The 13,500-nt window shown below is 41.0% G+C and overlaps 1 protein-coding gene across 2 annotated transcripts; it reads left to right on the top strand.

The window, feature by feature from the left end:
- The first annotated feature begins 431 nt into the window (after positions 1-431).
- LOC121613326 (tumor necrosis factor receptor superfamily member 14-like) lies at positions 432-10,204 on the top strand. 2 transcript variants are annotated; one of them, XM_041946675.1, is made up of 8 exons: positions 432-1,961; positions 2,148-2,240; positions 3,359-3,484; positions 6,085-6,243; positions 7,455-7,539; positions 7,824-7,960; positions 8,089-8,114; positions 8,251-10,204. In XM_041946675.1, the coding sequence occupies exons 1-7, from the start codon at positions 1,937-1,939 to the stop codon at positions 8,112-8,114; spliced, it is 651 nt and encodes a 216-aa protein (XP_041802609.1). In that variant the 5' UTR covers positions 432-1,936; the 3' UTR covers positions 8,251-10,204. The 2 variants fall into 2 exon arrangements, with proteins under 2 accessions (XP_041802609.1, XP_041802610.1); XM_041946676.1 differs by lacking the exon at positions 8,089-8,114.
- The last annotated feature ends 3,296 nt before the right edge of the window (positions 10,205-13,500 follow it).

Genomic DNA, 13,500 nt, shown 5'->3' with positions numbered 1-13,500 from the left:
GATCACATGTCTCACAAAGAAAAGCTTCCTGCAGTTCAGAAATCAGATACACAGAAGCTCCACTTCCACCTCAGAGCTGTGCATCGGTGCAGCATTCTCTCCATCACCTGGCTGGAGAAACCAGAATAGTACCAGCTGTAATTTGGCAAAGTCTCCAATAGCTCTGCCGTCGGCTTATTAAGTTCATGGAAGAGAACGATGGACACTTTGAAAGAACTGAAAAATTAGACTCATACACAAAAGGGGGAAAAGGGCTGAGCTGCACTCTGATGTCTTTACAAACATGTTCAATGCGTTGCTGTTTAAACTAAATACTGTATTTCTCTCCTCAGGACGAGGCACTCTTATAAACATGTGGACAGACAGATTTTTTGTTCACTGCAGAGTAAATGTTCTCCAGAATCCAGTTCTAGTTATGCTGGATGCTGGGACATTGTCTTTGCAGTGTACAGATACACAAAGTAGTCCAACCTGAATTTCCTGCACTGTCCTACAGACTGAACTCACTGACTACATTAGTGCTTCTCTACATTCTGGATCAGCCTGCAGTAATGACTTGGAGCAAATGACAGACTTGTCTTTGTGTGCATCGTCTCCAGACTCTTCGTTCACTGACAGTGAGCTGATGACTGAAGACTCTTCATTGGCTCAATGAACGTCTCTGCCACAGTTTTTATGTGGTCACTTGCAGCGGATCACCCTCATGTCACTGCACCTGCAGGCTTTATTGATCTTCTCTGGTGGTCACACACAGCTCACAGTTGGATCTGGACAACAGACAGACTGAAACTGGACTTTATCTGTTATAAACCAGAACAAACTGCTGGAACAGAGGACAGTGGAGAAGTGTCTTGAAGTCCAACATGATGGGACAAAGGGTTGCTTTAATCAAAAGATGGATGGTGTGCACTGTCCATGTACAACCCCAGGTGGGTATATGTGCTGGACAAAAGTGGGAAATAGTCAAATGAGGTCGTCCACATGTTGAATATTTCAAGTTTCAGATAGATTCATGAGGCATTAAAAGGCCCTTTATGGTTGAAACATTAAACTCCTGGGAGCTGATAATATTCAGCATGTGGACTGTTTTTATCCTGTAAATGAGTTCAAATTGTAACTGCTGACTCAGCTACCTGATAAAAACAACATGAAGTTTGAGGTGTTTTGCAGACAGTAATGACTTTTAGTATTAGTCAAACACATTGTGTATCAAGGTATTTGCTGCACATTTACAATTCAGTTTTGGTGGTGATGTTCAAGTCCCGAAGCCAAACAGATATCAATGAATTTGGTTGCATTTATTGGGATTTCTTCCAAAAACAGCCACATTTTGGGTAAGAATATTTCCTTCGCCATGAGCACCAGACAAAAAAGACTTAAAGTAAAGTTAACAGTACTTCAAAGCTTAAAATAGATCCAGAGCTTGAGTAAATGTGCTCAGAACCTGAGAACCTTGTACATCAGACACTCACTGTAAAATCTTTCATACCTGTTATATTTACAGAAAACAAGCTGAAGAGCAGTCACCAAGTGGGTTTATAAAATACATCTGAACTGAGAAGCACAGACCTGAAGACCAAATGCGTTCTGGAGAATCAGAGTTCACATCACGTTAACGCTGAGGGTCAACCTGTTGGGCTGCTACTCAGTGTGTGGGGCTGCATTTGTGCTCATGAGGTGACGTTGATCGCTGTGTTGAGGTCTTCGTCTTGAGGTTTTATCAAGATGTAACCTTTTGGCAGATCGTGAATCGTCGGCTTTAACTGCAGCAGCAACCACAGCGCTGAGTGTGACTGAAACCACAGAGCAGGAAGTACACACGGGGGTTTCCGGTGCGGGAGACACTAAGTTTCGTCACCATTTATTTAATTTCTGTCCTAACAGCTTAACTGTTGTGTCCAAAACTTCATGAAATAATGTGAGGGCACGCGTTATAATGCTTTCGACGTTGGTTGTGTTCGGTAAGTAACGTGACCTCGCAGTCAACAGAGTTAAGCTAACGTTAGCCTAGCATAACATTAGTATGGAGCAATACTCTGACATGAAGCTTGTCTTAAATAGGGTATGTCGAGCAAAGTTAAGCTAACGTTAGCCTAGCTTAACGTTAGTATGGAGCAATACTCTGACATGAAGCTTGTCTTAAATAGGTTATGTCGCCGCCTTCACGGTGCCAGTCTTGTGCTGTCGTCCTAAGGAATACACAGCGAGGGATGGGCAGTGCTGTCCGATGTGCCATGAAGGTACAACTCTGTCCACAGCTCAACGACGTACTGCGGCCTCATCTCATCACGCCCAGTTTGACGAAAGTCTCCATTTTAACAGTAACTGATCGGGTGTAGCTTCAGTCGGTTGAGGGGAATTCCACTCATGTGAAGCAAAGACCTGATGAGACTCATTAAAAACTACTTCAGTAAAAACACAACGGGTGTAACCAGGCTGTGCACACATTTCTCATATGTTCATGTTATTCATGTGATATATTAGTTCAGTGCGTCATTAAATATTAACCATTCAAGAGTGTGTGTTAACGGTGGCTGTATGCTTTGTTATTGCTCTGCCTCATTTCCCGTTTGTTTCTCTGACATGTTTTCATCATCTCCATTATTTAGAGCTGTCTGTTCACACAACACTCAAAAAGGAGCCATATCCATAGAAATTAGCTAAATTCAAGACTTAAGTTTGTGTAACTTTACGCATAAAGTAAAAAAAAATGCACCCCTAGTACTTCCTGATGAAGCGCAAAATTAAAAGCACGTCAATAAGGTAAATTCTACAAGATCAACTAAAATGATGCCACTCATCTTTGTCTAGCAGTATTTAAATTGAATCAATTTTTCCAACACACCTGGTTGCTGTCGGTGAGCTGCAGAGCTGTAATGTGTAGCAATGACGCAGCGTATTTCTTTCAGCATGTACACGTTTTGACAGCCTGCATCTAAAGAACTGTGGTTGAGAAGTCACATCCAATCACTGTGTTGGAGGGGGTTACAGGAACTTTGTAGATACCTGTCTGGGTGTGCAAGTATTTAACCCCGAAACAGCTGAAGTCACTGAGAGGCTGACAGCATAGCTTACTCTTGTTCACAATAGTTTACATTGTCATGCACTGGCATTATAAAGAGCTGCAACACAGTTTTACCAGCTGTAACAGATACACTATCTCCTGTTTTTATCATTGATGTTTAAGATAAGACTTTATTTATCCGACGCTGGAGAAATTCAATAAAAAGAGGTAAAAACAACAACAACAAACAGCAGATAGAACCAAATGAATAAAAGATACAAATTATAAATAAAGATTTCCCATCTGCATCGTAATGATCATGTGATGTTTATGGTGTGTGTTTGTCTTGAACAGGTACAGTTGTTCGAAGAGACTGTACACCACAGTCAGGCACACGATGTGGCCTCTGTGAGGATGGGACTTTCATGAACCAGCCCAATGGTCTGTATTCATGTTTCCCCTGCACCTCCTGTGACCCAGGTAACCCCATCATGAATGAACCATTCTGTCCTTCATTCCCATTCACAAATTCAGTTTCATTTTCATGTAGGGATGTTTCCTGAAACCGGATAAGACTGGGAACCTATATATCCTAAATTTGTATTTTTAATCAACAAATGCATTTTGATTCTTGCATTCTTGTATTCAAAACAGCTGCTGAACAAGAATACATTTGCAGAAATGCTTCAGAAATGACTTCAACTGCTCTGCCTGCAGCATTGCATCCACAGCTGGTCTATTTTACACAACCATAGCTCACACATGAGACACATGCTGCCAAACCAGACCCTCCTCCTTCTACCAGCAGTACCTGCCAGTCAGTAGCTCCATTTTCGCAGCATGACAGAGAATGACAAGATGGGTGTGGTCCACACCCAACACAGTTTCTTCTGCATTTCCAGTTCGGCACACACAGCATATGCCCCTCACCTACTTGAATTGAAGGCTTTGTGCGTCACGCCAACAAATTAGCACATATTCCAACAGCACTGTAAATAATACAGATAAAAAAAACACATATTTCACATGGCTTGTAGAGGTTGAATCCAAAACACATGTCAGATTCTAAAGAATCCGATGCTGTATAAAACAGAAATAAGAGTAGAGTTTCCGACTTGTGGTTGTTTGCCTCCGCCAACCAATGAAGTTTCAGTTTCTGTCCATGTCTGTCCAGTCTCATGTATGTAATGGAGACTTTGAAGGAATTTAATAAGGTATTAAGTATATTTTTGGGTGAAATGGAAGTTCTCACTATATTGACTTGTATGATCCAGAGAATAATTTCCAGTGAGAAACATGCTGTCTTCACTTAGAGACGGAGCAACAGAAGACTGGGAAAGTTGTGGAACGCTCCAAACACATGAGCGACTGAGCCTTTTGAGGATACCCCTTTTCATACCCAATAATGTTACTATTGCCTGTTAACAATGAAGGGGCGAGGTCCACCAACACGCGATTGTGTCAAGGATATTACTGCATGGGCTCGGGGAGAAAAATGCTGTCAGTAAACAGTTTGTTTGCAAATCATCGCATTCTTTTTCGATTTGTGTTTTACACAGCATGCAAACTTCTTTGGAATCAGGGTTGTAGAAACGATACTGGAATGTGTCTGCCAACACTTGGAAGCTGTGAAAAGATGAAATTAGAGTTAACCACCTGCTGTTGTTCAGTTATCAGCTGATAGAGATTCACCTCTCCATTTCACTGGTGTTCCCTGCCCTTGCCTCTATGTAACAATACTGAATGATAGCTTTCTGCATTCTTTTAAAGCTTCAGAGGACGTGATGAGTGTAACCCTCCGCCTTCAGCCCCTGTCCCACACCCTTCACCCCAAGATACTTTATTAATCAGCATTCAACATACCATCGTATTAGGCAATGACTTACTGTGTTAAAAAAGTGTTTTTCACAAAATATAAGGAATACGACTGTAATTATCTTTTTTCACAGTTCGCCAATGCTACATTACAAGATGAAAAAAGTCCAAATAATTTCTATCAATAGGTCAGAAAATATCACTTACAAGACACTTTTTCATTTTCCTGAAACACACACTCACCATTGAAAATCCTTCAGTCATCACACTGTTCATCTGTTCTCCAGTTTACATATTTCTATTTTACTGTATCTATTGCCAGATTCTCTTATATTTAATGTTAGTTTCATCTTTATTTTCTTTATCTACTTGTTTGATTTGTTCTGGAGCTAGACATGTTAGAATTTCACTGTGCATCGTACAGTGTATGATTGTGTGTGTAACAATAACACCTGATTTGATTTGATACAGTGGCTAAAGCCACAGCATAAAGGTGGCTGGACTTCTTCAGTACCCCCTTGAAGCCGGCGAGAACACTGCAGCTTTCCCATTACTAAAACAAAGAAACAAAAATGCCCTCAGTCACATGTCCCATGTATTGAAAATGTCACAGGGCCACATGGCTATACCCATTAGTCACACAGCAGCTTCTGCTGATACATCACATGACCAGACAAAGTTACAAGAGACAATTCTGCATTACTAACTAGTTAAATAGCTGTTTGATACCTCTGATTTATTCTTGATCTGTCTTCACAGCCGGTGAGTGGCAGAAGCTCTGTTTCTGAATGCACTCACATACTGCTCACTATGTTCTCTTCACTTCGCTCAAGTACAGTTTTTAGAGATTTTAGTTTTGTTTCAATGATGGCTATCTCAGGGAAAACAATCATGTTTGTGTGAAAGTGCAGGTGTTGACGCACATGATTACAACTCAGTGACATTCACATTTACAGCAAAAAAGCTCACGCTCTGTCAAAGTCAAATTCTTTATTAAATTCAAAGTGAAAAAAACTAAACATCATGAAATGTGCCAATTTCTCATTCTGTTTCCATATACTGTGTGTAATGATAAAGTGTTCAGTGTCATATTTTATTTCATAATTCATTTATATCCTGCTTTAATATTTACAGCTCTTAATAAAAGCTCTCTTTCATTTTAAGATGAGTGGGTGAGTAAGCCACCTACAACATAATCCCACGGAGCATATTTATTTCAGATGAAATGAAATGTCTAAATAATAACTGTTTGTGTTTGCTTTTAGGTCAGGGCCTCTTTGTTCAACAGGAGTGCAAAGCAGCGAGCGACACAGTTTGTGATGTGTCAAGTGGATATTTCTGCGTAAGTTTAACAGATGATACAGGCTGCAGTTTGGCAGAGAAACACAAACACTGTACACCTGGTCAGAGGATAAAAGAACCTGGTAAGAGAAATTCAAATCAAACTAGTCTGATATTGAGGAAGTTTGCATGCACACTGTTTAGACGGGACATAGCCTAACCTTTAATTCAGCTCCATGGATACAGTACATATCATGTCATTTCTGTGCCAGTTTGGATTCTGCTGCTGGATTTAGCCTTTCCACCTGGTCATCAGAGAAGAAGACAAGAGTGACAGTTCAGGTTCTAATCAGTGTCAGACTAGTGTGAGATACTGACTTTCATTTCAGCAGGCAGACTTCTTTTTTCATTACATCAAGTATCTTTTGTGCAACCGACCAACTACTGCATAACTTGAAGTGAGGCTGCAGCAGCACACAGTGGGTTTCTGTTTGAACTTTCCAGCTAGCGTGTCCAGGTTTTTGATGATATGGCGTATTCATGCACAGCACATAACCTGGATAATCCACAAACCTGGGCCCAAAGTTATCAAGCATCTCAGTAAGCCTTCAAGGAATAGTGCTGAAAGTTATTCTATGACTAAATTGTGTTATGTCACAAAAGTAGGGCTTGATGACTATGATGACATGTTTTGTTAGATCTCGATAAAACCAGAGCACACTGTAATTTAAAATAGCTGGTCATTTCAGTCAGCTGCATAAAATGATCCTTGTCAGCAGTAAGAATAACAGAAGCTCTTATCCAGTACATTGCTCTTAATGATGGTCAGTTGTCAGTCGTAGATAATACAGGATTTTTGTCATTTTCTCAGTGTACTGGAGTCATGGTATTAGATTCCCAGCCACCACATCACAGAAACTTTGTTACTTAACAGTTTCTTGTCAAGCAGAAGCAGCATCTAGGAATATTTTGGTCTGAATATGAGTGCCCCGACAGACTCACCACTCACCAGCTGACACGGAAAAAAACTTTTAACCCTAAAAGTGATCCCCACTGATTTGGCATCAGATGTGATTTCTGCTGTGATTCAAAGACTTTTGACCAAAGAAACAGACGAGGACCACGGCATCAGAGCAGTCAGCTGTCAAGAGAAAAACCCACTGCACTGCATTGCAATTGTACTCGATCCGAGGTTGTGTGTGTGTGCGCGCATACGTGCGTATAGAAGTAGTCATTATTAGTACTCAGTATCAGCAAGTTCCAAATATATGTTGTAGTGGTCTGATAAATGATGGATTTTCACTGCTTGTTGGGTCCATGTGTCATTTCTCTCACTTTTGTCTGTTTCTCTAAGGAACCAGCAGAACTGATACAGTGTGTGAGCTTTGTCAGCCAGGCTATTTTTCACATGATGGCGTCAACTGCACGGCTTGGACTATGTAAGACATTGTTTTGCACTAATTGGATTGTTGAGAAGTAGTTGAGTTCTGATGAACTCAAATTCTGTGTGATGGAACAAATCCTTCCCACCCACAAGACATTTCCAATCCCCCAGCCTCATCTGAGTTTTACCAAATGTCACAAAACATAATTAACTTTCAATAGACCTTGTTGAAAGTGTTGCTTTTAATATTGATTTCTTTTTAATCGGTGTACCATTACCCACTTTGAGTAATCGTACAGTGCTGACACTTCAAAATAAGTTTGCTCTCTTTTTCAACAGTTGCTCAGAAAACCAACTAAAGGTCAAAGAAGGAAGCACGAGCAGCGACGTTGTCTGTGCGACTGCTTCAAGAAATCACTACTGTTATATATCTGGTTTATTAGCATTTTTAACAATTGTTGGGCTTGTGATCACAGGTTAGTGCTTGTTTTGCATCCTTAATTTGACTGACTGATCTATAACACAATTTCCCCCCATTTGTTTCCCCTCCAGTGGATGGTTGCTAGCTGTTTTAACTAACATGTTTTTTGCTTATGGATTTCAGGCAAGTTTACATCGAAAAACATTTAGGTACATTAGGTCTATTTATTTCTCCTAAAAACTTACTTTATAAGTTCTCAGCATGCAAATGTATGTCTCAAAATGTTTCACACAACATTGCACCCGTCTTTGTTTGAATATTTTCTCTTCCTTTTCCCACCTACAGACTCCAGTACAGGAGATTGGTGATCCATCCCATCATCATCAAAAGAAAGACAAATTCTTGTTTTCCTATTGTCAATAATCCTGTGAAGTATTTTATTTGCCCCCTTTCTGATTTCTTATTTTTTTGCATATTTGTCACACTTAAATGTTTCAAATCATCAAACAAATTTTCATATTAGACAAAGATAACCTGAGTAAATACAAAATGCATTTTCTTTACAATTTTGTTTATTAAGGGAAAAAAGCTGTCCAAAACCTACCTGAGTAAAGTTGGAACAGTGGTGAACCTTCCCAGGAGTGGCCAGCCTATCAAATTTACTCCCAACAGCACATTGACGACTCATCCAGGAAGTCACAAAAGAACCCAGAACAACATCTAAAGAACTGCAGGCCTCACTTGCCTCAGTTAAGGCCATTGTCCATGATTCAACAATAAGAGAGAGACTGGATGAAAATGGCATGCACGGGGTCTGAGGCAAAAACCACTGCTGACCAAAACGAACACAAAGGCTCGTCTCAGATTCAGCAAAAAACATTTTGATCATCCCCAAGACATTTGGGAAAATGCTCTGTGGACTGATGAGAAAAAAGGTTTTGGAAGGTGTACATCTCGTTACATCTGGCGCAAAACTAACACAGCATTTCATAAAAAGAACATCATACCAACAGTCAAACATGGCAGTGGCAGTGTGATGGTCTGGGGCTGCATTGCTGCTTCAGGACCTGGACAACTTGCCATAGTTGATGGAACCGCGAATTCTGCTCTCTACCAGAAAATCCTGAAGGAGAATGTCCGGCCGTCAATTCATGACCTCAGGCTGAAGCGCACTTGGCTTATGCAGCAGGACAATGATCAGAAGCACACCAGCAAGTCCACCTCTGAATTGCTTAAAAAGAAACAAAATGAAGGTTTTGAAGTGTCCAAAGTCCAGACTTAAATCTGACTGAGATGCTCTGACCTTAAACAGGCCATTCATGCTTGAAAACCCTCCAATGTGGCTCAATTAAATCAATTCTGTAAAGAAGAGTGGGCCAAAATTCCTCCACAGCGACGTTGAAGCCACTTGTTGCCGCCCAACTTGTTCTCAGGGTTAGGGGCTATTACTTTTTCACATAGGGCCAGATAGGACAGCTTTTTCCCCTTAATAACCTTGTCATTTAAAAAAATGCATTTTGTATTTATTCAGGTTGTCTTACCATTCATGTAAGATACTGGAAAAGATGTTTTTAGTGCAAATTAACTCTCTCTAATTAACTTTCTTCAAGACAATAATAACCTGGAAGAATTTCACTGAGACTTCAGAACAGACCACAGCACTGAAACCACTCTGACCATACTAATCAGTGACCTGAGACTAAATTTTGATGAAAATAAGGTCTCAGTTCTTGTCCTCTTAGACGTCAGGCAGCTGTCTTGGTCCATTACTGTTCTCACTATGCATGCAGCCAGACTTGGTGATATCGTCAGAGAGAACAGTGTATGTTTCCATAGTTAAGACGATGACATGCAGCTGTACATTTGTGTTGAACCACCTGATGCTGCAGATGAATAAATAAATGGATGAACAATAATTTCTTGAAGTTAAATGAGGACAAAACTGAAATCCTGTGACTGGGCCCTAAAACAAAAAGAGAAATGCTGTTCAATTTTCTGGGGAAATGAACTCCCTGGATTAAATATGAGGCTACAACCAGAAGATTTACTAGCACTGAACTAACAGAAACCATCTGAAACAGTCCAGTAGACAAAGAAGCACCATAATGGTAACGTTACTTAATGCACTAACTTATGACTTTGGGGCTTTTTCTCCATTTACAATCAAGTGGGTTTTATTTTCCACCTTATTTTTTTATGTAATTTTCTATTTATGTCTTTTTTATGTTATTTGTTCTAAAACACTGAGCTGAAATTTTGCTTTGAAAGATGCTTTCCAAATAAAGTTATTCATTTTTAATGTTGTCATTTTCTTACCTGTGTGTGTCATGGCACAATGTTGCCATGGAGATACCTGTTGTAGCTGGAACTACCACAGAAATGCTCTTGAGTATTTTGCCAGGTTAAGGTTACAGTTGTGTCTGTGGAAAGATTTTGTCTATGTGATGGTGTCACAGCTGTGAAACATGGCTGTCAAAAAACTTCACAGGTGTGCAGGTGAGGTCAAAATGAAGGCCGAGTTCAGAGTCTGAGCAAGGGCAAGGGGGTAGGAAGTAGAGAAGGAACCATTGGTCCCCACTTCATGCCCCTGGCCCACATTCATTTTAAGTTAAGGGGTCACTGTATCCTAGTTTCAGTCATTCCTGTCCAGTCTAAGACATTAGGTACAGTACACACCCTGTTACAATGGTGAGATGGAACCCATGACATGAAAGAAGTGCGGTGAACTGTACCATGTTTAATGTTGTACAGCATGTCACGTCACTTCTTGAGAGCTGTCACATTCAAGAGCTGTTTCCCACAGCGTTTATGGAGGTGATGGGTCACCTCAGGGGCATCACTAGGTTTTAAGAACAAGGGGGGCTTAGCCCCCAAGAGATACACAGGATGTGAGTGAATGTAGTGCACAAGTACAAAGCTTCACAAACAGCCAACAAAGACCAAATTATTCATTATTATTATTTCAGTCTGTGTTTAATACAGTACAACAACAAACAGAGGTTTGCACAGTAACAGTGTGTTTACATCACTGACGAAAAAATGCGAGTTACTTGGTGGATGGAAGCATCAAAGAATGCCATCTGTTTTTAAGGGTGGCAACTTGGTCTATCACTCTGTTGTGACTCAGATGCTGAAGCTCTTCTTTTTCAATTGACATGACTGCAAGACTGAAGTTTTCTGACCCATTGTTTGACGCAGCCAGGAATGCAGCCGACGCAGTGCACTAAAGGACCTTTCACATGAGCAGCTGCTTACAGGCACTGTTAGGGCAACTTGGATGGTTGCCTTCAGAGAGGGAAACATGTCTGAGTCAAGGAGGTTGTGCACAGAAAATATATCTTCTGGTGGACATCCAGCCTCTGTTTTCCAGGCAAGAAAGTTTCTGGCCACCAGAACCTCCTCTGTTTTCAGGTCAATGCTGAGCTTTGCAAGTTCTCACATTTAGGACTGCATGCCTGGATGCCTTTTAGTAGCCCTGCATCTACACTGCAAAATCTTTGCTCAAGCTCGCCAACCATCCTATCCACACAAGGGAAAAGTAATTCAGTGTGTGAACCTGCAGTTGCCTCCAGTACAAAATCCTCAAAAAATCCTCTGTTTATGCCTTGTCTTGGCACCTGGTTCAGGGATACTGTGGGTGTGGCACAGGGCTCTGGTTCTCTCATACAGCTCTGTGGCAAATGCATCTGTGCATTTGCCCTTAAGTGTGTCACACACTGCTTGTTTGCAGATCAAAGCTTCTGCCAGGTCTAAAAGTCTGTTTCTGAAGGAGCTTGTGGAGTCCTTCGGTTACAGACAGAAGTGACTGAAACATCAGTAGTGCATAGACTGCTGAGAACTGATAGAGCTTTGCTCTGAGACCAACAGCTATGGGGAATCTAATGGCAGAAAGGCACTCCAAAATGGCAGACAATGTCTCAAGAACTATATATACACACTTTCTAATCATTTCTCTCCTACTCACCTTTCCAGTAGAGGTCTCTCCCCTCTCACTCCCTGTGCTCCTCTGCCCTGACTCCTACACGTCAATAGAGGTGGTGGAGTGATTATTATTAGTGTATTATTATTATCCACTGATGGTAATCATGTGAATGAGCCCAGCTCCATGCGTGAAGTGAGAAACACGGCTGATGGCTGATGCTCCAGAAGGAAGTCACCCCAACGATAGTGGTAAAAAAAAGAGTGCATACTTAACTCTATAAACAACCAGGACCTTCACAATGCATTTCAGACTAACTAGCTAGCAGCAGCTAAGTAGCAGCGTTCTTTCAGAGCTGGGATGTAACTTTTGACCACAAAACAACAAAGGTAAGACGTGCGCAGATTGTCTGTGTGTGCACAAGCCAGGTTTTTGTTTGTCAAACACGGAGCATTTGGTTTATTAACTACATGGGATTTTCTGCTGTCAGCTGGGGGCTTGAGCTAACTAACTGTTGCTACCAGCAGTGATGAATGCTTACTTTCTTGAAAAACCTTCTTATGTCCATTCGTCACCCATCCCTGCACGCTCTGCTCCTGCCGCTGTGCGCTTCAGAGGTACACACACAGGCTGCAGTTACCGACTGAGAGCAAGGTCACAGGGAAAAAGTGGACTGGATTTCCAGTGATGGGGGCGTTCTCTATATGAAAAAGTGGAATGGATTGGATAACGACGCACTGAGGGGGCTCGCTCTACCTTACGCTATTAAATGAGATTTATGATCATATTTAAGTGAATAATTACAGGTTATATGATTATTGATTTAAATGAAATTCCTGGTCTTTAATATTTCAATTTCAGGATCAGATCAAAAATACGAAATGGAAAAACGGGCCACAGGAATGAATTTGATTTTAATATTTAATTGGTTGGATGTACGTGACCCTGAAGTTTTGTAATGAGCGTTAGCAAACATAGCTACGCTAGCTTGCTAGTCACAACAATCTATCGATCTGGGGTCCGTTTCACAAAGCAGGTTCAACAAACTCTGAGTGTAACCCTGAACTCTGAGTTGATCTACTCTGAGATAGGAAACTCTGAGTTTTCGATTCCACAACAGCAGATTTGAGTTAGTTTGATTAACTCAGAGTAGGTTCACCTGGAGTTAAGCGCGTGCACCACAACTATAAAAACACAGCATCAATGGAAACCCGATTTGGGGAGTCACCATGGCAACGGGGGAGCGGAAGGCTGTCTACTTCACGCCACTGGAAATTAGACATTTTAATGATATTCAACGATATTCTCTGCGCAGTATCGCTGCACCTTCATCCACGGGATCATGATCAAAAGGACATGCCATGTTAACGAAAAAAGTCACCACCTACTGTGCCTAATGGACTTCCACTGACTGATATTTTTAATAAATATATTTTTTAATAACAGACGGAAGAACTATGCCAAAATTCGTCTGCCGACTGAATGAATGAATGAGGAAGTGAAATACGATGTGTGGTTGAGAGAGGGCGGAGAAACTCGAGGTTCCTTGAGTAAAACCTGGTCCCGACCAGGTTAGATTTGTTTAACTTACCTCTGTCTGTGAAACAGGCTTGAGTTACCCCTCTTCCTCTGGTTTCACTTACCTTCCTATGTGAAACAGAAAACTCAGAGTTTCC

Source organism: Chelmon rostratus, chromosome 10 (genome assembly GCF_017976325.1).
Source record: "Chelmon rostratus isolate fCheRos1 chromosome 10, fCheRos1.pri, whole genome shotgun sequence".
Classification (NCBI taxonomy): Eukaryota; Metazoa; Chordata; class Actinopteri; order Chaetodontiformes; family Chaetodontidae; genus Chelmon; species Chelmon rostratus.
The sequence above is the reverse complement of the archived record's forward strand: the minus strand, read 5'-3'. Positions and strand labels throughout refer to the sequence as shown.

What these genes read in the sequence shown, in the direction of transcription:
- LOC121613326 (XM_041946675.1), top strand. Translation starts at nt 1,937, where the DNA reads ATGCTTTCGACGTTGGTTGTGTTCG. An exon ending in TCAGAGGATAAAAGAACCTG is followed by an intron (nt 6,244 to 7,454) that starts GTAAGAGAAATT and finishes TGTTTCTCTAAG; the next exon opens with GAACCAGCAGAACTGATACA. An exon ending in AACTGCACGGCTTGGACTAT is followed by an intron (nt 7,540 to 7,823) that starts GTAAGACATTGT and finishes CTTTTTCAACAG; the next exon opens with TTGCTCAGAAAACCAACTAA.